Consider the following 24,394-nt stretch of genomic DNA (forward strand, 5'->3'; position numbering starts at 1 on the left):
CTTTCTCCAAAAGAGGTTTGAGACATTACACGCCCCTACTGTAAAGATGCCTGCATATCAGCAGGCTAATGTCAGTGCCTGAAAATCAATCTCAGATGCACTGACTTTTGTGCTTGACAGGGTTATGAATGTCAAAACAGTCACTGAGGACTCAGATTCTGATGATGATTGAACTGAAAACTACTATTGATGTCAATTACGTATTGCTGTTATTTCAGTTGAGACAATATATCTATATATATATATAATATATAGATATATATTATATAGTAGATATATAAATGAAATTGATTCAACTGTTATTTATTTTATTATTTAATGTATAATGTATATTGCAATTTTTTTTACGCTCAAGGCATAATTTGTGAAGCTTGAACAAAATACTGTATTTTTTGCTATTTAAAAGTTATTATACTTCAATAATAAACCACTATCTTGTTTTGAAAGCTTTATAAAATGTTGTATTTTTTAAATTAATGTGTAGAATATCATAATACATTTTTTAAAAATATCTAGCTAAAATTTAAGTGCATTTTTATAACTAGATCATACCATTTCATAATGTGGAGACTTATGTGGGAAATTTGTTTCACTCAGTGGGAAGATTGAAGGAATATACTCTACAAAATTACGAGGGTAATTGCTTCCACTGAGTGTTCTCTAGTAATATAGTAAATGGTATAAAACGGGCTGTTAAGCACACAATTCTTCCCTGCGCCTAACGTGTTTTTAGACTTGTGCCAGAAAATCCAAAGGATTAATAATTGCTTTGTAAGTTTAAGTAGGCTAGTTAAATTCTGGTACGAGTAATTTAGGTGAATGCAATTAATCTAATAAGGACTATGAATAAATCAAACCAAGGCCATAAAATTCCCAGGGCAGTTCAGTTTGGTCCCAGAATTCAATTAAGTTCCGACCCGGTTAAAGTAAAATTAAAGTAAACTAATCCCAAATAGTAATGCTAAGTAAACAGACAGACCTAATTTTGACTAAATTTTCTTTACGCCCATGTAATTATATAAACCCCTGTAAAATTGTTCAATCTGAGTCTATGCCTAATTAATTCTCACAAACTCCAATATTACAATAGCCTAACTACATAAAAGGGCTCAAAATTTAGTTAAGGTAAAGAAAACAGTGTATTACGTCTTAAATAAGTAAGTTAAGTTAAATAAGTAAGTTAAACATTAAAAGACGAAACCGCTTGCTAACAAATGACCGTTGGCTCAAATCAGCCGTCCAATAATGGCGGTCTAGCCTTTGTGGAAAATTGGTATGTTGACCTACCTTTAAGTTAACCCAGTTTGGACCACCTCTTAATTCACTCCTAAAAAACAAATCCTATATATTTAATCAGCAAGCCCAGCGACCTCAAATTATATTCGTGGAAATAAATTGGTACGTTGACAAGAAATGTTATTTTACTTAAAGAATTTCCCGACGACACATCAGTGTACAGGGGGTCCTCGAGTTACGACGTTGATCCGTTCTTACAATGCGTCTTAACACGATTTTCAGCGTAAGTCGGAACATTGAAAAATACCACATGATTTAATGTAAATACCTATCAATAACAACGAGAACAATTCCTTACCTTTATTAGTTTGATTGGCTTGCACACTGGAGAGGAAGCTGCGGTGCTGGAGAGACTGGGGGAGGTTAGTGAAGAGAAAAAGAACCTCCAGAAGTTGCTGGAGATGCTGAGGCAGATGATTCTTGAGGTGAGGCAGAACAATACTAGTACTGGAGATGCTGAGGCAGGTGATTCTTGAGGTGAGGCAGAACATACTACTGGAGATGTTGGGGCAGGTGAGTCTTTAGGTGAGGCAGAACCTACAGAAGGTGCTGGAGATACTGGGGCAGGTGAGTCTGGGTTAGCAGAACATTCAGAAGGTGCTGGAGATTGTGGGGCAGGCGAGTCTGGATTAGCAGAGGCAGCTGAGGTAGAGGGTACAGGATCTCCTGCAGGCCTCTCTACCTTCTTAAAATACTGCTCCAGGTTAGTCTGAACAGAGAGCGACCTCTTTTCATCCAAGATCTCCTTGTAACACTGCATCAAATCCATGACGCCTCTGGAAACCCTAGTGAACCTGTCCAAGTTGGGATCCTGAGCCTCAAAAGTTGACAACGCTTGCTGCAACTCTGCAAAACCTCTTATCAAGTCCTGCCTTGTGAAAGCCTTAGGTTCTGGGGTGGGTGCTTCTTCTTCTTCCTCTATTATCTGCTTCTCCAGTTGTATCAGGTCCTCAGCAGATAACTCCTCGCCATGAGACTCCAGCAGCTCTGTAACATCATCAACCTCCATCTCCAAATTGATTTCCTTACTCAGGGCAACAACGTTCTTGACAACTAGCTGAACTGTGTCCTCAAACCCATGGAAATCATTCACAAATTGAGGACAAATTTTCTTCCAGACACCATTCATGTTTGTTTGCTTAACCTCCTCCCAGGAATTAAGCAATGTTCTTTACAGCATCAAGGATGTTGTAGGATTTCCAAAAGTCCTTCAGAGTCAAGTCCTTCTTGGTTTCAGTTGCCTGTAAAGCCATAGCAATTGTCCTTCGTAGGTAGTAGGCCTTGAATGAAGCAATCACTCCTTGGTCCATAGGCTGTAAAAGGGCCGTGGTATTAGGTGGAAGGTAAACCACCTTGACATTAGGGTTGAAGTCTCCCAGCTGGGCAGGGTGTCCAGGGGCATTGTCCAGCACTAGCAACACCTTAAAGGGGATACCCTTGGAGGCGCAATACCGCTCCACACTTGGAACAAAATGGTTTACGAACCAGTCCTCAAACACTGCAAGTGTCACCCATGCCTTCTTGTTGGACTTCCAAATTACTGGTAGTTGACCCTTCCAAATGCCCTTGAGTGCCCTTGGATTTTCAGCCTGATACACCAACAAGGGCTTCAGTTTGAAGTCGCCAGCAGCATTACCCCCAAGAAGTAAAGTTAGCCTCTCCTTGCTGGCTTTATGACCGGGTGCTGACTTCTCCTCCTTGGCGATGTAAGTGCGGTTAGGCATACGTTTCCAAAACAAACCTGTCTCGTCTACGTTAAAACACTTGCTGAGCAGAATAACCCCCCTCCTTAATTATCTCAGACAACGCTTTAGGAAATTCACTCGCTGCTTTCTCATCCCCACTAGCAGCTTCACCTTGCAATTTAAGGTTATGGTAATTGGCCCCAGAGCCTTAAATCGCATAAACCAACCCCTACTAGCCACAAACTCTTCACTTTCACTTCCCTCCCCCTTTTCTTTTTTCAACGCTTCAAACAATCTTTTCGCCTTCTCCTGAATCACCATAAGGCTGACTGGGATACGCCGTTGATTTTGGTCTTCCAACCAAAGCACCAATAACCTTTCCATTTCAATTATTAGACCACTACGCTGCTTAGTTATCACTGTCGCTTTCATAGGAGCAGATCCTTTCACATGTTCAACGATGCGCTCTTTATCTTTGATAATGGTAGCAACGGTCGAACGGCTAAGGCCAAGCGAGCGGCCAATGTTTGTTGGCGTTTCTCCCTTCTCAGATCGCTTTATAATGTCCACTTTAATTTCCATGGTGATGGCCTTTCTTTTCTTTCGATGCACTACCATCAGAAGAGTCCGCCTTGCGCTTGGGAGCCATAACAAAGAGCAAAAAGTTACAAAAACGATACAACACGAGGGAGAGAGAGGCAGTGTAAACAACCAAAATGGCGTATGGGCGAGGAATGAGCGTAGCGAAGCGACGCCGTCCTCTCCCCCACAAAGCGTATTCTTCCGCCGTGCGCCCGGAACTAGTTCGGCGTTCGTTTGTTTACGTTGCTTACGACGCTAAACCGCGTAAGACGGAACGACGCAAAATATTATTTTTTATATTTTTATGGGGGCGCGTTCGTAACCACGAAACATCGTAAGTCGAGACCAGCGTAACCCGAGGACTTACTGTATATGGCCGTTTTAAATTTTGGTTGCAGATAAGGATTCGGATAGGATATGGGTTAGGATAGGTACAAACAGGAAAGGAGATCATACAAACCAATTATCTTGAGGGTTATTAATTTCTAAAACCCTATACTACATAAATTAAACTCAAGACGAAGTTGACGAAACAAGTTGTTGCCCATCTTCCGTTGCTGTCTGTTTGAACAAGGCCCCAAAAACCCGCGCTCGACCTCTCGCTACCCCCCGAAAAAGCCTATGTCAGGTCAATGGTTCTTATCACTCCCTAAATCAACTAAATAATTTCTTAATTAATTTGAAGGGACAGTTAAATCTATTTATTAAATCTACCTATCAAATATTTTAAATGCTAAGTAAAGTTAATCAGATTATTCAAAATATAATATCATAATTTCTGCAGAGCTTATACTAAAGAAAATGGGGTATAGTTATTGTGTAGCTCTTAGCAGTGACTTCGTGAAAGGTTAGAAAATGTTTATGTACAAATAAATTTACAACAACTTAGTACAACACTATAATATAAGTGGTTCTTTGTTATACCTCAGGTTGGGGTTTGACCCCCACATGGGGCCTTAATTTAACTGCAGGCTGCAGCACTAATGGTACGGCTCTCTATAAAATATCGGTCCGCTCAACATGTGTACAAAATCCTATAAGCGGAATTTGCAGAACACTGATTTCTTTCATTCATATATATATATATATATATATATATAATATATATATATCTATATATATATATATATATATATATATATATATATATATATATAAACAGTGGTTACCTCGACATACGAAAGGCTCAACTTACGAAAAACTCGAGATACAAAAGCAAATACGAAAAATTTTACAGCTCTACATATGAAAATTGCTCAAGTTACGAAAGGTTGTTGCTGTAAAGTCCCGAGATTCGCCCCGGACCACCAAGAACAATTTTAAAACTCCCGCGCGGCCAACTGAGTAAACTCGCCACCATCCTCCCGCTCTCCCATTGCTTCCTGATGCTAGTCACCCCATAAGATCCTGCTCTCCTATTGGTCAGCATCTACCCATTGTGCTTTAAGTATTCTAGCTATTGGCAAAAGGATGCTGTAAATAGAAAAACATATTCATGCAATACATTTAATAAAAAAAAAATTAGATAAATATAGAATAAAGAATAGAAATGAATGGTTATTATACTGTTTGGTAGTTTCTGTAGTTGAAGAGAGATAATGAAAATTTATGGCTTAATGTGTACTAGGAAAAGTGATTGCTTGGCGATCGTTCAATATTCGTAAGTGCTGGATGTAAACAGAAGTTTGGAAGCTTTTTTTGTTTTTTGTTTATTATAGTTAACGGTTACTTAATAATTATTTGAAATGGGTACATGCAATACATTTCATAAAAAAATTGTGAATTAGATATCATATAATATAAAATAAATCAGACTGCCATCATCGAAGCCAACAAATATGTATTTTTTAGAATTCTTCTTTTGTTTTAATATTACGTTACGTATGTTTCATTATAGCTGTCAGCAACTTCGGTATCTCCATTAGGTAAAGATAGAATAAAGAATTGAAATGAATGGTTATTATACTGTTTGGTAGTTTCATTAGTTGAAGAGAGATACTAATGAAAATTTATGGCTTTCTGTGTCCTAGGAAAAGTGATTGCTTGGCGTTCGTTTGGTACTCGTAAGAGCTGAATGTAAACAAATGATTGGAAGGTTTTTTGTTTGTTTGTTTGTGTATTATAGTTAGTGATTAATTAATAATTATTTGAAATGAGTACATACTGATTATTTATACATTTTATTGGCATATTCTAAGCTTTTAGCTTCAAAGGTTTAGATGTCAGAATCATAGACTAGGCTACAGTAGCAACCGCTAACATAGGATAGGCTTATTGCTAAGGGACATATGCTAAAGTCCTAATATATGCAGTAAAAATGGGGTGGAACATTACATGCAGTTGAATATTACTCAAGTAAGTACAGTATTTTGCCTTTTTGGAGTCATATTTCTTCCGTTGGATCGGCGTCGTAACCCTAGAACATGTGTTGTAGGCCTGGAAATATAATTTACTGGGGTGTTTTTGTAGGGCTTGGAACAGATTAGGCATTTTACATGTAAAATGCAGTTCAAGATACGAAAAACTCATGATACGAAGGCCGCCTTGGAACGGATTAATTTCGTATCTCGAGGTACCACTGTATATATACACACACACATACACACACACATATATATATATATATATATATATATATATATATTATATATATATAATGGTTAATGGATTGCTGCAACACTATAGCTGATACACTTAAGGTAGAATTCTTGGGTGTGCCCCTATGTCTGAGTTTGTTTGCTGGCCTCTGATTGGCTGGTATCGGGAGATAGGCAGTCCTTGAGTAGTCTGCAGATTCGTCGGGCCTCGTAACTCCTTCTGCCTGGACCAACAATCCCTCCACCAAGGTAAGTAGTTCCACCAAAAAAGCTGACCCCAAACAGCTGACGACCTTGTGTTATGCCCCGATCCGATGTGACCTCCTCAGTCTCTGCTGGCTTCCCTTCCCGACATGGCTGTGTCCTCATCTCATCCCGCTCACCTACAATTTGCCGCCACCAATCCGGTCACGTTGATGGATTTGGGTGTCTTGTGTAATGATGAAAAGTCATTACTTATCTTTTTAATGAAAAGTGACCTTATTGGCGATTTTAGTGGTGAATGCGATAAGTGTGAAGAAGGCACAATCGGCCTCGTGAAGCATGGCGAAACCTTCCAGTGGCAGTGTAACGTCCGTCGCTGTCGGAAACTGAAAGCCATTCAGACTGGCTCCTTCTTCTCTGGGTCACACCTGTCCTCCAAGACTATATTAGTCTTGATCCATTGCTGGATTCACGAACTTCCCCAGAAATATGTACAGATGACTTTGAATATCGGTTCTGACCATACCATAGTTGACTGGTACAATTTCTGCTGGGAAGTTTGTATTGAGATTTTGGTGCATGACAACCGGAAAATAGGGGGGCCAGGACACATCGTGGAAATTGACGAATCCAAATTTGGGAAGAGAAAATTTCATAAAGGTAGACGTGTTGATGGTTGTTGGGTCCTTGGCGGGATTGGTCGCAAAACAAAGGACACGTTCTTTCAAGTTGTTCCCGATAGATCTGCTGAAACACTTCTCCCAATTTTAATAGAAAACATAAATCCAGAGTCAACTGTAATTTCAGTTTGTTGGAAAGCATACCACTCTTTAAGTCAGCATTTCAAAACACACCTTAACGTAAATCACTCCCCCCATTTCGTTGATCCCAATGATACACTCACACACAAACACGACAGAATTTGTTGTAAATTTATTTGTACATATACATTTTCTAACCTTTAACGAAGTCACTGCTAAGAGCTACAAAGTAACTATACCCCATTTTCTTTAGTATAAGCTCTGCAGAAAAAATTAATATATATTTTGAATAACTTGATTAAAACTTTACTTAGCATTTAAAATATTTGAATAAGATAGATTTAATAAATAGATTAACTGTCCCTTCAAATTATTTAAGAAATTATTTAATTGATTTGGGGAGTGATAAGAACCATTGACCTGACATAGGCCTTTTCAAGGGGTAGGATTAGGTCGGGCGCGGGTTTTTTTGGGCCTTGTTCAAACGGACGGCGAGCGAAGAAGGCGACAACTAGGTCGGCGACTTCGCCCTTTTAAGTTTAATTTACGTTGTGTAGGGTTTAGAAATTAATAACCCTTTAAATAATTGGTTTGTATGATCTCCTTTCCTGTTTGTACCTACCCTAAAACCTCATCCTATCCAAAATCCTTATCTGCAACCAAACTTTTAACAGAAAGCCTTCGTCCACTGATCGGTCGACGGAAAATTCGGTAAGTGGAATAACATTTCTTATCAACGTACCAATTTATTTCCACGAATGCGATTTAGAGGTCGCTGGGTTTTGCTGATTAAATATATAGGATTTTGCGTTTTTTAGATTTTACACGTGAATTAAGAGGTGTGTGTCCAAAACTGGGTTTAACTTGAAGGTAGGTCAAAATACCAATTTTCCACAAAGACTAGACCGCCATTATTGGACGGCTGATTTGAACCAACGGTCTTTTCGTAGGAAAGCGGTTTCGTCTTTAACGTTTAACTTACGTATTTAACTTAACTTACTTATTCAAGACGTAATACACTGTTTTCTTTACCTTGACTAAATTTTAAGCCCTTTTACATAGTTAGGCTATTGTAATATTGGAGTTTGTGAGAATTAATTAGGCATAGACTCAGATTGAATAATTTTACAAAGGCTTATATAATTATATGGGCGTAGTAATAAATTTAGTCGAAATTAGGTCTGTCTGTTTACTTAGCATTACTATTCGGGATTAGTTTACTTTAATTTACTTTAACCGGGTCGGAACTTAATAGAATTCTGGGACCAAACTGAACTACCCTGGGAATTTTATGGCCTTGGTTTGATTTATTCATAGTCCTATTTAGATTAATTGCATTTACCTGAATTACTTTTACCGGAATTTAACTAGCCTACTTAAGCTTACCAAGCAATTATTAATCCTTTGGATTTTCTGGCACAAGTCTGAAAACACGTTAGGCGCACGGAAGAATTGTGTGCTTAACAGCCCGTTTTATACCATTTACTAAATTACTACTAGAGAACACCAGGGGAAGAAATTACCCTTGTAATTTTGTAAAGTATATTCCTTCGATCTTCCCACTGAGCGAAACAAATTTCCCACAAAGAAAGATTGGCATCCTCAGCGGGATGTTTTAAGGCCTGTGTTGTTGTCCAAGGATTTTTTTGTCTTGTTACCTTTTAAACTCATAAAATGTCTGCGACACAATTAGCATATTCCCTCCGACTTTATGAGGAAAACTGCAAGGATTTGTGCACAACTGCTGTGGACTTGATTCAAAGGGCAAGTGATGTTGAAGGTCCTCGACCTTGGAGACATATCGTCTTAGGCTAGAGTCTCAAATAAAGAAGTATGAAGAACTCAACTTTAAGTACTTAGTTCAACTGGAGAAGAAGGGTTCTCTGAGCAAGACCTGATAGAACACAGCTCACTACAAAGCGGCGTCATGGCCAACCAAGCCATCACAGAGAGCACTGAAGTTTTGGAGAAACTAAAAAATCATTTGCATGGAAGCCAAACCCCAGAGGAGTATTTCAACAGAGTTTAGGCCATGGCATAAGGTTAAGTTGCCGTCTTTATCACTCCCGGAATTTGAAGGGACAGATGGAGAATGGCCCCTTTTGGGATGTTTTCGAGTCTAACGTTCACTCTCGTCCAGACTTGAGAGCTGTTGACAAATTTAATTACCTGAAGGGATGTTTGAAGGGTGAAGCTCTAACTCTGATTAGAAATATTCTTGTCACGAATGAAAACTATTTAGACGCCATTGACCTGTTGAAGAAAACTTATGCTAATCCAGAGAAAATAATCTCATCTCTAATTTGTCAACTAGCAGGCCTGCCTAAACCTTCTGCAGACCTGGATTCACTACGTGGCTTCTGGACTAAACTTGAACAATATGTTAGAGGCATAGAAAGAAACAGACCTAATTCGGATCACTGTACCTGGACGCTTGGACCTCTAGTTTTTCAAAAAACTACCTGGCAAGGTGAAAGAACAAATCCAAAACAAGTGTGGACGGACTACCCCTCACTCCTAGATATTAGAGATGGGGCTAGGAAAGATAATCCTGACCTTTGTCTTCCTTGGGATTTTGAACCAGGGATAAGAACAAGGAATTACTCCCATTAGAAAACCCAAGCCTAAACCAAGTTCCAATAGACCAGGTTAATTCAGACCAAAAAAAACTCAGGTTAGTTCTTACACCCCTAAGAAAACGAAGTTACGAATCTGAGTATTTCTGGGTTTCACTCCAAGGACAGCCTAATAAGACCGCTAGAACTCAAAAGTTGTGTATTCTGTGATAGACCAGAACATAAAGCCTACCAGTGTGACATTTACAAGACCACACAAGAGCGCATTTCAAGACTTAACCAGCACAATAAAATCGTTGCGTGAAATGCACTTCACCTAACCATAAGACCACCGATTGTCTGGTGAAGTTCCACAAATGTCTGTCGTGTAAAACTGGACTACACCATTCAGCATTGTGCCCTGACTCCTCAACTGAGGTCTCTGCTGTGAACTATTGTGGAGACAATGACAGTGACAAAGTCTTAAAGTCACAAACAAGTGGAATTCTCCCTACCGCCTTAATGAAAGTGGTGTGTCCGCCCTCAGGCAACACCAAGGAACTTAGATCACTGTTTGATTCTGGGGCACAACGCACCTTCAGCAACACAAGAGGCAGTGGAAGAGTGTAAAACTTGTACGAGACAATCCTGTCCAGCTGAGCATCAGTGGGTTCTGGGATACCAAAGAACCTAGAGAATATAGTTACGGTCACTGTACCTGTCAGGGTAAACGATGACAGCCTTGTAACTTTAAAGGCTATTGTCGTACCTAAACTACCTCAGAGCGCTAGGCCTCGTGGACTCTGTAAGATAGTGTCTGAACTGAAGAGCCAGAATGTCACCCTAGCTGATCCTAACTTGTCAAGTAGTCAGATGACCAGGTGAAACTGCTTGTTGGCATAGATCACTACTTTGACTTTATCCATTCTCCACAAGCAAACGGAGTGAACCTGATTGAGTCCTCCTTAGGATATCTGGTCGCTGGTAAACTGCCTAGTAATGACACCCACCCCTATCAGTGCTCATTCTGTAACTGTAATGAGACTAGCAGTTGATGAACCTTCCAAAGCTGCTCTAGAGATACCACTTGAGATGTCTGATAGCAAATTTGCTGAAGACCCCATCCACAGCTTTGGACCCTAGAATCAGTCGGAATCGTTGATCAAGATATGTCACCTGAGGATAAATTTGTACTGGAAGAATTCAAGAATTCCATCAATATGGTTGAAGGACGATATGAGGTATCTCTCCCCTGGAAAGTTGATAAGAAACAACTCCCTACCAACTTAGCACTCTCGAGGAAAAGACTGAACAGTACTATTCACAAGCTGAAACAGACTAATAAGTATCTGGAAATTTATGACCAGATCATCAAAGAACAACTGTCTCTCGGCTTCATTGAAACAGTGCCAGAAGAAGACCAAAACCGGACAAATGTCCATTATTTACCCCATTTACCTGTGATTAAGGATTCAACTACAACGCCCATTTGTATTGTATTTGATGCAAGTGCCCGGATGGACAAGCAGGCCCCTAGCAGAATGATTGCTTATACTCTGGCCCATCCTTGACTAGTCATTTAACCGACTTGTTGTTGAAATTCGTCTCGACCCATTTGCGGTATCGGCAGACATCAGCAAAGCCTTCTTACGGGTAGGTCTCCAACCTAGGGATCGTGATTATACACGTTTCATTTGGCTAAAAGATCTTAACAATGAAAAGGACCTTCAAGCCTATAGGTTTAGATCAGTTCTCTTTGGAGCCACCTGCTCGCCCTTTTTACTCCAGTCAACCTTGCAACATCACTTTGAAACCTACCCCACTTTCACCTGAAGTTAGTTTCCTCATGACCAAATTTTATGTGGACAACTTAATTGGTTCCTTACCAACAACAGTCAGCCTCTACAGCCTTTACAAGGTTGCAAAGGAAGTCCTGTCAGATGCCGGAATGCCTTTAAGAGAATGGATCAGTAATGACCCAACCTTCAACGAAATGGTAAAACAGGAAGGTGATGGAACAACAGAAGGCTCAGATCTTGTCAAAAGTTCTAGGACTTCATTGGAACTACAAGACTGACCACTTAAGCATAAAACCCCCTACCTTTGAGGAAGCTCCGCTTACCAAACGGCTACTTTTGAGCAACCTTTCAAAAGTATTTGACCCTCTAGAATTGTTTGCTCCCATAATTGTACGAGCCAAAGTTCTTATGCAAAAGATCTGGAAACTATCTAAAAGGTGGGATGAAGTTTTGCCACCAGAACTTCAAGAAGAGTGGTCGAAGATCAAGAAAGACCTCGAGAACATAGCATACCAGGAATTCCCACGCTTCACAGCCAACAGAGGGACCAACTACTCTCTTCACGTATTCTGTGATGCTAGTGAAAAGGCCTATGGGGCTGCAGCCTATTTGATGGACCAACACGCAGGTGCGAACCTAGTTTTCTCTAAAGCAAGAGTCGCCCCTCTCAAAAGAAAAGCATACCACAACTTGAGCTGACTGCCAACTATAGTGCAGTCAAAATAGCTGACTACCTCAGAACCGTTTTCACTACCGATGGTGTCAAGATTACTGACACTGTCATATGGTCTGACAGTAAAGTTGCCCTACACTGGATTCAGAACAACAAATCTAAAAACATCTATGTCCGCAACAGGGTGAATGAGATAAGTCAGGTCACTGAAGTGAACGTACCTCTATGTACCTGGTGAAGACAACCCAGCAGACCTTGTCTCTAGAGGAATTTCCATGCGGCAGTTTAAGAAAAGTCAAATTTGGTTCCATGGCCCAAGTTGGCTCCCGAACCCAGAGATGTGGCCAGAGCAGGCAGATGTATCTACATGCTACCCACCTGAAACACCTGAAGAAGTTTTAACTACAGTTGTCAGTGAAGAAGCTACTTGTCCCATAGAGATCCGTAGGTTCGCTTCCCTTCCTAAACTTATAAATGTCACTAAGCTAGTAATTAAGTTCACTAGGCTCCTTAAACGTACCATTGGGAATCGTAAACCTAAGAATTCGGGACCCGTAAACTCTGAAAAATGAAATTTTCATTATTAAAATGAAGTTTATTGTATACTTACCGAACAATTATAGAGCCGTGATTTCCACGAGCGGCAGGATACTAATTCAAATTTAGCGCGTCGGCGTCGCCAACACTGGTGGTGATGACGTTCATCTCCCTCCACTCGCGGGAGAACCAGGTACAACTGCCCAGGTGAATCCAATTCTTTCTGCCCGTCCGTCCACCTAAGGGGAGGAGGGTGGGGGGTATAATCATAATTGTTCGGTAAGTATACAATAAAACTTCATTTTTAATAATGAAAATTTCATTTTTATTGTAGTGTCTTACCGAACAATTATAGAGCTGATTACACATTTATGGGAAGGTGGGATTCAGTGGACCACTAGTATTTTTAAATGGTTACATTTATTGCAATACCAGTAAACACTCAAGGTGTCTGTTGTACCTTACCTTGTAAGAGAGCTACAGCAGACTGTTACTGCCTCTGGTCGGTGCTCTTCTTACTATTGTAGAGGAATTGGAATTTGCCCAAAGTTAGCCTCTACAGGAGTGGAATCCTTCCGTAGTTCAAGCGAGTCAAGGCTGACTGACGGAGGATAGTAACAACAAAGATTGCCTTGCCCTGGGCTAAGACCAGAAATTCAATCATACAAAACATTTGTCCACCACACCAGATTTAAAAACATATATACCCAACCATTGTAAAATCTGACCTAACAGACTGGTGAGTATCCCAGGTACTCAGTACCCCCAGCTTCCCTTGAACTCGACAACCTATTCAAGGTGAAAAGTTAGCATAGAGGTGACGACCCCTGTGCCGTTTCTCCCAACACCATGCCAGAAACCGCCACCGGACCTAACGTTTTACAATTCTCGAAAACCGTTTCTATCTCTTTGAGATAATGACTCCGCCAAAAACCGAATTCGATCTCCAGAACGTGCTCTGAAGAATCGAAGCTAAAGATAAATTCTTCTGAATGCTAAAGAAGTTGCCACTGCTCTAACCTCGTGAGCTTTAACTCTCAGAACGGAAAGATTGTCGTTCTCGGACTGCGAGTGAGCTTCCCTGATAAGCTCTTAATAATAAAGAACGATATAGCATTCTTAGAAAGAGGACGAGAGGGATTTTGAACCGAGGTCCAGAGCTTAGAAGATTGTCCTCTGATACCCTTAGTGGCAAACAGATACTGCTTAATAGCCCTGACTGGACATAAGAGCCTTTCTTCCTCCTCATGTCCAACCAATCAGATAAGTTCCTTACCACAAAACTCCTCGGCCAAGGATTAGAAGGATTCTCATTTTTGGCTAGAAAGGTCAAAGATACCGAAAATACAGCATTGCCTTGAGAGAAACCGACTCTTTTGTCTATAGCGTGCAATTCGCTGACACGCTTAGCAGAAGCTAGTGCAATAAGAAAGAGTGCCTTCTTAGTCAAGTTCCTGAGTGAAGCCGACTTCAAAGGCTCAAACGGTGGCTCCATGAGGAACTTAAGCACCACATCTAAGTTCCAAGCCACTGAGTCTTGCGGGAGCTTAGTGGTTTCGAAAGACCTAATGAGGTCCGACAGATCTGAATTGGAGGAAATATCCAAACCTCGATGTCGAAAAACCGAAGAGAGCATGGCTCTATATCCTCTGATCGTCGAAGGAGCCAGTTTCTTAGAGTTCCTAAGAAATAGAAGAAAATCTGCTATTTCTGTTTAAAGAGGTCGCAGAAGTAGAGACTTTAGCACTTCTACACCACTCTCTGAAGATTCTCCACTTCCCTTGATAGAGTTTGTTAGAAGACTCTCTCCTACAACGAGCGATAGCTTCTGCAGCTCTTCTTGAAAATCCTTTCGCTCTGACAAGATTCCGGACAGTCTGAACCCTGTCAGAGCTAGAGCGGACAAGTTTTGGTGGAACCTCTTGAAGTGAGGTTGTTTGAGAAGCCACTTCTCTGGAGGAAGAAGTCTGGGGAAGTCTACTAACAACTGGAGAAGGTCCGGGAACCACTCTTTCCTGGGCCAAAAGGGAGCGATTAACGTTAGCGTTACATTGCTGTGCGACATGAACTTGTTCAGCACCTCTCTTATTAGACCGAACGGAGGAATGCATAAGTTTCCAGACCCGACCAATCCAACAGCATTGCGTCCACCGACCAAGCTAGAGGATCTGGGACTGGAGAACAAAAGAGAGGAAGGGACGTTGTTCCTCGATGTCGCGAACAGGTCTATTGACGGTCGTTCCCAAAGGCGCCAAAGTTTCTGACAAATCTTGTTGTCCAAAGTCCACTCCAGAGGTAACACTTGCTGTTGACGACTTAACTCGTCCGCCAGGACGTTCATCTTTCCCGGAACAAATCTCGGGACTAGCTGAACCTTCGCTTCATTTGACCACAGGAGGAGATCCTTGGCTACTTCGTACAGAGAGAAAGACTGAGTCCCCCCCTGTTTCCGCACGTACGAGAGAGCCGTGGAGTTGTCGGAATGCACTGCCACTACTCGGCCTTCTACTAAGCTCCGAAACTGTCTGAGCCCTAAGAAAATTGCTAACAGTTCCTTTACAAATTTATGTGGAACTTCTTCTCCTTCTCCGACCAAGCTCCTGAAGTCCGTTGATTTCCCAGTAGGGCTCCCCAACCTGTGTCCGATGCGTCGGAAAAGAACTGTAGGTTCGGGAGGATGGGTCGTAAATCTAACCCTTCTTCCAACCTTGCTCGAGAGAGCCACCACCTTAGGTCCTCTTTTATTTGATCTGTGACAGGAAAGGTAATCGAGTCTGGTTGTGTCTTCCTGCACCAAGAGGCTCTCAGGAAAAACTGCAGAGGTCTCATGTGCAGTCTTCCCAACGTCACAAATTTCTCCACTGACGTCAATTTGCCCAGGAGCCTCATCCACTGATTGCAGAACTTACCTTTTTGTCCAAGAACTCCCTGAAACTGTCTCCCAGACAGCCTTGAACCCTCCTTCGGGGAACAGAGCAAAAAGCCCGAAAAAAACTTGAGGCATTCAGAATCATCCCCAAATAAAGGATGCTCTGAGATGGAACCAACTGGGACTCTGTTCTGTTGACCAGAATTCCTAACTTTCTGGCAAGATCCAGAGTTGTTCCAAGGTCCTTCATGCACCGACTCTCTGATTCCGACCGGAGAAGCCAATCGTCCAGATAGAGGGAGATTCTTACTCCTAATATGTGTAGCCAGCTTCCTATCGGGGATAGAACCCTGGTGAAAACTTGAGGATGCGGTCGCTAGTCCGAAGCAAAGCGCCCGAAATTGAAACACCTTGCCTTCGAACATGAACCTCAGGTACTTCCGAGATTCGCGAATGTAAGTCGGAATGTGATAAAATAAGCGTCTTGCATGTCCAGAGAGACCATCCAATCCCCCTGTCTGATGGACTCCAGAACCGACCGAGTGGTCTCCATATGAAATTTTGTTTTCTGGACATGCAAGTTCAGGGCGCTCACATCCAAAACCGGCCTCCAGCCCCCTGATGACTTGGGAACTACAAAAAGGCGATTGTAAAAGCCTGGAGGAAAATCCCCTTCTATCTGTTCTATCGCTTCTTTGAGAACAGGCGCTTCCACTTCTGCGGCTAGCGCCAGAAATTTGTCTGAGCCCGGAGAGTATGCCTGGAATGGAATTGGCACAGGTGAGAGCGAGGGAGGTGAAACGAGAGGAATACGATAGCCGAACTTGAGTACTTGCATACCCAGGCTTCTGCTCCTCTGTTTTCCATTCCTCCCAAAACAGAGCCAGCCTGGCTCCCACTGGTGCATGAAGAACCGAGCTTTCATTTGGAAGGTTTGTTAACCTTGGCCGAGGCCTTAGACTGAGGTCGCAAATTCGATTTCGGCCGAAAGAAGCGCTTGGGTTTTCTCCCTCGAAAAGGCGCTTGGGCCAGAGGAGAAACCGAAGGAACAGTCTCCACAGGAGCTTTAGGTCTCTTAGTAGACTGTGCCAGTAAATCCGAAGTAGATTTCTTATCTAGCGCAGACGAAATTGACAACACTACATCGTCTGGAAAGAGGTTATCTTTCACAAAAGGAGCAAACAAGAGAGCAGACTTCTGTTGGGACGTAACCCTTTTAGAAGCAAAGGAGCACCAAAGTTGCCTTTTCTTAAGGGTACCAAAGGCGATGAGCGAAGCTAACTCATCACATCCATCCCTAATGGATTTGTCCGCACAGGACAGAACACCAATCCAATCCTCCGCTAACTCCTGGGAAAGAGAAGGACAGTCTTCGATCTTGGCCGCTAAAGCGCCAATAGTCCAATCAAGGAAGCTAAAGACTTCCAAAAGTTTAAATTGATTCTTTACAACGTGGTCCAACTCAGGCGCTGTAAAGAAAACTTTCGCTGCGGCGAAAGCAGATCTTCTAGAGGATCGATTAAACTGGAGAAGTCTCCCTGGGAGGAGGCACAGAAACTCCCAGAGAAGGAGCTTCCCCAGTTACATAAAACCTATACCTCTTACGAAGCAACTTAGAGGGAGGGTAAGCAAAAAGAGCCTTCCCTAAGTCTCTTTTCATAGACATCCATTTCTCCGTCTCTTTCAAACGAATGTCTAACCGCTTTAGATAGAACAAAGTTTTGGGAGGAGAGGGTCTGAAGTTTTCCTCCTCATCAAAAAAGTCGAGTTGGGGGTTTGAGCGCGGAGCCGCTTTCTCAAAATAATCTGGATAAGATACCAGAAGAAATCTAAGGAGACGTGATAAACACGACGAGGTGATGTGAATCCTCCTCCTCTACTTCTTCTTCATTCTCCGATACCGCCGAAGAAGTAGACGGAACTACAACCGGATCTGAAGGTTTCGAACCACCCTTGGACTCATTCATCCAGTTGGTTAACATCTCTAACTGCTTGCGCAAAGGCGCCAGAGACGAATCAAAAACAGTTAACGAAGGCTTGGAAGAGCCTAAATGTTCAGCAGGAGGCGGAAAAAACTATTTGCGCCTCGCTCGGAGCCGCCGAAATTCGAGGCGAAACAGGCGCATCAGGCGTAACAGACGAAAAAGCGCCTAAAGAAACACCCTTAGAACTGCTAGCTACAGCGCTAAAACCACAATCTCTACTAGTAGATGGAGCCGAAAAAGGCACAGATTGAGGCGACGAACGAGCCGCTAACGGCCGCGGCGCAACCCTACTCTCAGGCTCCTTATACCGCTTGACTGGAGGAGGCGAAGAATCGGCGCCTGAACGCCTCTTTAAGGGACGCGAAACGGGCGAATCTCGCCAAGAGCGCCGCGCGACCGGAGACGAATCGCTTGAATCATTCGAAAGGCGTCTGACCGCAACACCTTTCCAACGCTTAACCGAGCCCTGTTGAGGCGCAACAGGCTCAACAAGAGAGGCGCCTGTCTGTGGGCAAATCCCGATCGACTCCCTTGGACTTCCGGTATGTCTTCTCCCCGGTGCGGGGAGCTGGACAGTGACCTTTGTCTAGGAGACGTGTCAGGACAGACAGACGCACCCTCAACTACACTCTTACCTGAGGCCGCTTTGCTCCAAAAACGTCTTAACTGAATTACCAAGTTGCAAAACCGTATTCGCTAGTACGAAAATTTCTGATCTAACCTCGATTCCAGACTGGCAATGGTGTCGGAAGAAAGAAATACACGGGAAGCCGGAGAAGTGGGATAGTAGGAGGAATAGGAGGTGTAGTTAAAGGAGACATAACAATTTGAGGAGAAACAGAAGGAACAGATGCATCGCAAGACGAAGCAGAGCTAAGTCTACTTTCCCTAAGCGCTGCTTTTCTAATTCTGTCTTTAGCTAATTTCTCCGAGTATGAACTAAAAAACTTCCATTGAGAATCAGTCCAATCACTACACTCGTTACATGTTCGATCTGCTGAACAAACCTGTCCCCTACACTTAACACATTTAGTGTGAGAATCATATTCTAACTTGGATAATCTAGTTTTACATCCTGAGATGCAAAACCTAACTCCCGACGGACTAGAATCCGACATGGCAACGCCTAAATAAAAAGCAAAATAACAACAACGCCAAAAAAGAGTACTTCACCAATTCCGAAGATCAATTCCCCACCAAACAAAAAAAAGCGAACGCCAAAGTCATCCAACCGCACCGACCACCGATGTTCACCGGACGCCGGCAGGAAAAGAATTGGATTCACCTGGGCAGTTGTACCTGGTTCTCCGCGAGTGGAGGGAGATGACGTCATCACCACCAGTGTTGGCGACGCCGACGCGCTAAATTTGAATTTAGTATCCTGCCGCTCGTGGAAATCACGGCTCTATAATTGTTCGGTAAGACACTACAATAAAATGTCGAAGTACAGAACTCAGAAGCATTACGAATTCTTATTGGCTTCACACAGAATCAGTATTTCCCAGAGGAGTTGTCATACCTTAACAAGAATTCCCACAAAATTCCAGCCAGAATTAAATGCCTAGGCTTGTTCCTGGATGAGAATGGACTTTTGCGATGCACTGGGAGACTACAAAATGCGGACCACCTTCCATATAGCAGTAAATTTCCTCTGCTTTTACCTCCAAATTCTCCTTTGACTGGACTTATAGTCATTCAAGCACATGAAAATGTTCTTCATGCAGGCGTTCAAGACACAATTTGCAAGGTGAGAGAAGAATACTGGATACCAAGACTGAGACAGTGTGTCAAGAAGATGAAAACGAAGTGTCACCTATGTAACCGTCTGGAAGGACCTGCATTGCGCAGGCCTCCTCCGCCACCTCTACCGGCTTGCAGAGTGAACAGTCTCCGGCCATTTGAGGTGACCGGGGTAGATTTGACTGGACAAATTCTTATCTGCAATCCAGCCACTAAAGAACTAGACAAGGTTTACATAGTCGTATTCACTTGTACCTCAACACGAGCTTGTCACCTGGAAGTGGTAAAAGACTTAACCAGCACTGCTTTTCTCAATTCCTTCAGGCGATTCACTGCACGAAGATCTTGCCCTCGTCGAATGATTTCTGACAACGCCACTAACTTCAAAACTGGTTCTTCCTTGATTCAGTCCTTGTATGATGACACTGACGTACAGTCCACACTGACTAGGGAAAATTGTAAATGGACATTCATCACACCTAGGGCACCCCATCAAGGAGGCTTCTATGAGAGGATGGTTGGCAGTGTGAAATCAGCACTAAAGAACGCTATATTCAAGAAGAGGATTAATTCTGACGAATTGAATACCATTGTCACTGAGATAGAGCGTCGTATTAACAATAGACCTCTTACATATGTGGATGCTACATCTCCAGATACCGTCGATGCCCTTACCCCTTCTCACCTGTTGTATGGCTACCGGTTAAACTCGTTACCCACTACCATAGACCGGGACTACCTGAATGACCCAGATTTTGAGCTTGACCACAAACAATGTAATGAGAGATTCAAGTTTGTATCTCAGGTAATACATGCATTCCATGAACAGTGGGAGAAGGAATACTTGCAGTCCCTGAGAGATAGACACTATTTCAACGGGGATCCAACCCAACCGTTCCCAACCAAGATTAAAGTAGGAGATGTGGTGTTAGTACATAATGACACCCCTCGTTGCATGTGGAAATTGGCAAGGGTCATTCAGCTGATGCCCAGCTCTGATGGACTGGTCAGAGTTGTGAAACTACAGACCAGCAATGGAGAGACAACTAGGTCAGTTGACAAACTTTACCCGCTGGAGGTCTCTAAGCCAGAGGATATGTATACTGTAGAAGCTGCGGAGAAAAATTTAGGAGACAGTAAAAATTCTGAAGGCTATCAAGCAGAAGAGAGACCGAAGAGAAGAGCCGCCACCAACTCGAAGCGATTCTTACAGCAGTTGATTAATGATGAAGCTGTTTAACCTAACACAAAACTGTGTGTTTTGTGTTATCTCCCCCGGGAGGATGTTGTAAATTTATTTGTACATATACATTTTCTAACCTTTAACGAAGTCACTGCTAAGAGCTACAAAGTAACTATACCCCATTTTCTTTAGTATAAGCTCTGCAGAAAAAATTAATATTATATTTTGAATAACTTGATTAACTTTACTTAGCATTTAAAATATTTGATAGATAGATTTAATAAATAGATTTAACTGTCCCTTCAAATTATTTAAGAAATTATTTAATTGATTTGGGGAGTGATAAGAACCATTGACCTGACATGGGTAGGATTAGGTCGGGCGCGGGTTTTTTTGGGCCTTGTTCAAACGGACGGCGAGCGAAGAAGGCGACAACTAGGTCGGCGACTTCGCCCTTTTAAGTTTAATTTACGTTGTGTAGGGTTTAGAAATTAATAACCCTTTAAATAATTGGTTTGTATGATCTCCTTTCCTGTTTGTACCTACCCTAAAACCTCATCCTATCCAAAATCCTTATCTGCAACCAAAACTTTTAACAGCCTTCGTCACTGATCAGTCGACGGAAAATTCGGTAAGTGGAATAACATTTCTTATCAATGTACCAATTTATTTCCACGAATGCGATTTAGAGGTCGCTGGGTTTGCTGATTAAATATATAGGATTTGTTTTTAGTTTACACGTGAATTAAGAGGTGTGTGTCCAAACTGGGTTAACTTGAAGGTAGGTCAAAATACCAATTTTCCACAAAGACTAGACCGCCATTATTGGACGGCTGATTTGAACCAACGGTCTTTTCGTTAGGAAGCGGTTTCGTCTTTTAACGTTTAACTTACTTATTTAACTTAACTTACTTATTCAAGACGTAATACACTGTTTTCTTTACCTTGACTAAATTTTAAGCCCTTTTACATAGTTAGGCTATTGTAATATTGGAGTTTGTGAGAATTAATTAGGCATAGACTCAGATTGAATAATTTTACAAAGGCTATATAATTATATGGGCGTAGTAATAAATTTAGTCGAAATTAGGACTGTCTGTTTACTTAGCATTACTATTCGGGATTAGTTTACTTTAATTTTACTTTAACCGGGTCGGAACTTAATAGAATTCTGGGACCAAACTGAACTACCCTGGGAATTTTATGGCCTTGGTTTGATTTATTCATAGTCCTATTTAGATTAATTGCATTTACCTGAATTACTTTTACCGGAATTTAACTAGCCTACTTAAGCTTACCAAGCAATTATTAATCCTTTGGATTTTCTGGCACAAGTCTGAAAACACGTTAGGCGCACGGAAGAATTGTGTGCTTAACAGCCCGTTTTATACCATTTACTATACTACTAGAGAACACTCAGTGGAAGAAATTACCCTTGTAATTTTGTAGAGTATATTCCTTCGATCTTCCCACTGAGCGAAACAAATTTCCCACAGAATTCACATGGCGGGTGTTGAAACGTAATGTTTTGCCTAGAAGTGGTACCATAAAAAATTTGTATAATTCATGTTTTTCCATGTACTGCATTAAGAAGCGTTACATTTCAAATGTAGATTGTCCATTTAAGGGGACCGTCCGCTCTGATGTCTATTTTTTTTATTTATTACGCAAAATACATAATTTTCATATATGTTTTAGATATATATAATACCTTCATTATATAAAAATTTCAAGTCATTTGATCAAAACTTTTCGTTTTATTAGCAAAAATCATTTAAAAAAAAAATTGGTAGAGTTTTCTCCGCTAATATGACATCAGTTGTATTGAAAATCATACCATAAAAACTTCTTTATATACGGAACAATTCTGTGTGACAGAATTTTTATTTTTTTATTTTTTTATATTTTATGATTTTTTTTTTAGTGTAGACACTCAAAAAATTATAAAAAAAAGAAAAAGAAAAAGAGATATAAAAATTCTGTCACACAGAATTATGGGATTTTTATTCCTCTTTCCAATGATATCTTTCTCTCTAAAATTGGATAATAAATAACCGAGTAATGGTTACCGACATGCGCATAAGTATGTTTTTGAGTTATGAGCTCCCAAAGATTTGCTATGTAAATTTTCGCTTTTTTCTTATAAAAGTCAAAACAACATTATTATAATTACTTTATTTGTACTTTTATTGTTGATTTCTACATCAAGGATCGTGGTCCTACCCCTAAAAGTGGTGTTAATTCCCTAAGCGTGACACCAGATAATGATGTTGACGGCGAGACACGAGACAATGAGGGCAGCTGAAAACAATTAATTTTCGTGTTTTTCTTTTAGCACACTCCTGGCCTTCGCTAATTTTGCTAGCCATAGTTGCTGAGTAGCCTTCTTGATCTTAGGTAACTTCGGCATTGCTATAAGTTCACTAAGAAGTTATAAAAACAACGTAAATAGCTAGTAACCAAACGCAAGTGCCTACGTGCGTATAACTGCTTTGACGTCTGTGGCGTAACTGAGTCATTCTCCAAGTCTCGCCTATAAATAACCGCTCTGAGCAGCTCGCTTCTCACCCAGTGTCACAGTACCTTTCATTGCTACCAGATGTATGAGAATTTCGAAAAAAATCTAAAAAAATCGCTGTATATATGCAAAAATAAACACGCAAAAACGATTCTGTCAAACTCAAGTCATACAGACGACGCAGTTATGATGACGTCATCATTTAAAAACCGCGATATCTTCATTATTTGTGAAAATAATTGGCTGAAACTTCTGGAAAGCATGCACGGCATGTTTCTGCATAGATACAAGTAATAACTTGATTTTTTATTTTTTCAAGTTGACATGTCATCCGCCATAGCGGACGGTCCCCTTAAAGCTTTTTTAGAATTAGTTAAACTTGCTTATCCGTTAAATAGTCCTTCAACACCCACCAAAATGCGGTCTAATTCCACTGAAACACAACAATCATCGATAGATGCCTCCTCCCAAACGGATCCGTTAGAAACATGAGTGTTTGTTCCCCCAATTTCATCCGGCCAGATCCCACCAAAATCAGTCCATCCAGCCCCGAAGAGAGGAAGATTTGAGCCGTCCGAATGGTCTGACGATTCAGATTTCGATCTCAACGAGTCCAATCTCAACTAAGGTAAGTGCGGTTTTATACATTTTTTTTTTTTTATGCCACTTTTTCTTGCCAGAACATACGAGCTTGCAAAGAACCATTAAAAATGACGATAAGGCGCAAAGCGCCGTTCGACCACGCCGAGACTAATTTTTTGTTTTTTTTTGTGTGCAATTTTTTCTTGCCAGAACAAACGAGCTTGCCAAGAATCATTAAAAAGGTCAATAAGGCGCGCAGCGCCGTTCGACCACACCGAAACTAATTTTTTTTGTCTTTTTGGTCTATGCCATTTTTTCTTGCCGAACAAAACATACGAGCTTGCCAAGATTCAATGAAAATGCCGATAAGGCACGCAGCACCATTCGACTACACCGAAACTAATTTTATTGTCTTTTTAGTCTATGCCATTTTTCTTGCCAGAACATACGAGTTTGCCAAGAATCATTAAAAATGTCGATAAGGCTAGCAGCGTTGTTCGACCGTGCCGAAACTAAACAATGATTTTCCAAAGTAGAGCCACGAAAACAGTGTTTGGCCATTTTTTCTTGCCAAACAAAACATACGAGCTCTCCAAGATTCAATGAAAATGCCGATAAGGCGCGCAGCACCATTCGACTACGCCGAAACTAATTTTATTGTCTTTTTGGTCTATGCCATTTTTCTTGCCAGAACATATGAGCTTGCCAATAATCATTAAAAATGTCGATAAGGCTCGCAGCGTTGTTCGACCGTGCCGAAACTAAATAGCAATTTTCCAAAGTAGGGCCACGAAAACAGTGTTTGGCCACACGTTCTAAGTCAGGTTA

At 41.4% G+C, this 24,394-nt stretch overlaps 2 protein-coding genes across 2 annotated transcripts; both read left to right on the plus strand.

Annotated features, from left to right (window-relative positions):
- The first annotated feature begins 10,849 nt into the window (after nucleotides 1–10,849).
- On the plus strand, nucleotides 10,850–11,251 carry LOC135196033 (uncharacterized). Its single transcript, XM_064222508.1, has one exon. The coding sequence runs from the start codon at nucleotides 10,850–10,852 to the stop codon at nucleotides 11,249–11,251; it is 402 nt and encodes a 133-aa protein (XP_064078578.1).
- A 1,239-nt stretch (nucleotides 11,252–12,490) lies between these two features.
- On the plus strand, nucleotides 12,491–20,523 carry LOC135196043 (uncharacterized). Its single transcript, XM_064222516.1, has 2 exons — nucleotides 12,491–12,640; nucleotides 19,033–20,523. The coding sequence occupies exons 1-2, from the start codon at nucleotides 12,491–12,493 to the stop codon at nucleotides 20,521–20,523; spliced, it is 1,641 nt and encodes a 546-aa protein (XP_064078586.1).
- The last annotated feature ends 3,871 nt before the right edge of the window (nucleotides 20,524–24,394 follow it).

This window comes from Macrobrachium nipponense, chromosome 23 (genome assembly GCF_015104395.2).
Source record: "Macrobrachium nipponense isolate FS-2020 chromosome 23, ASM1510439v2, whole genome shotgun sequence".
NCBI lineage: Eukaryota > Metazoa > Arthropoda > Malacostraca > Decapoda > Palaemonidae > Macrobrachium > Macrobrachium nipponense.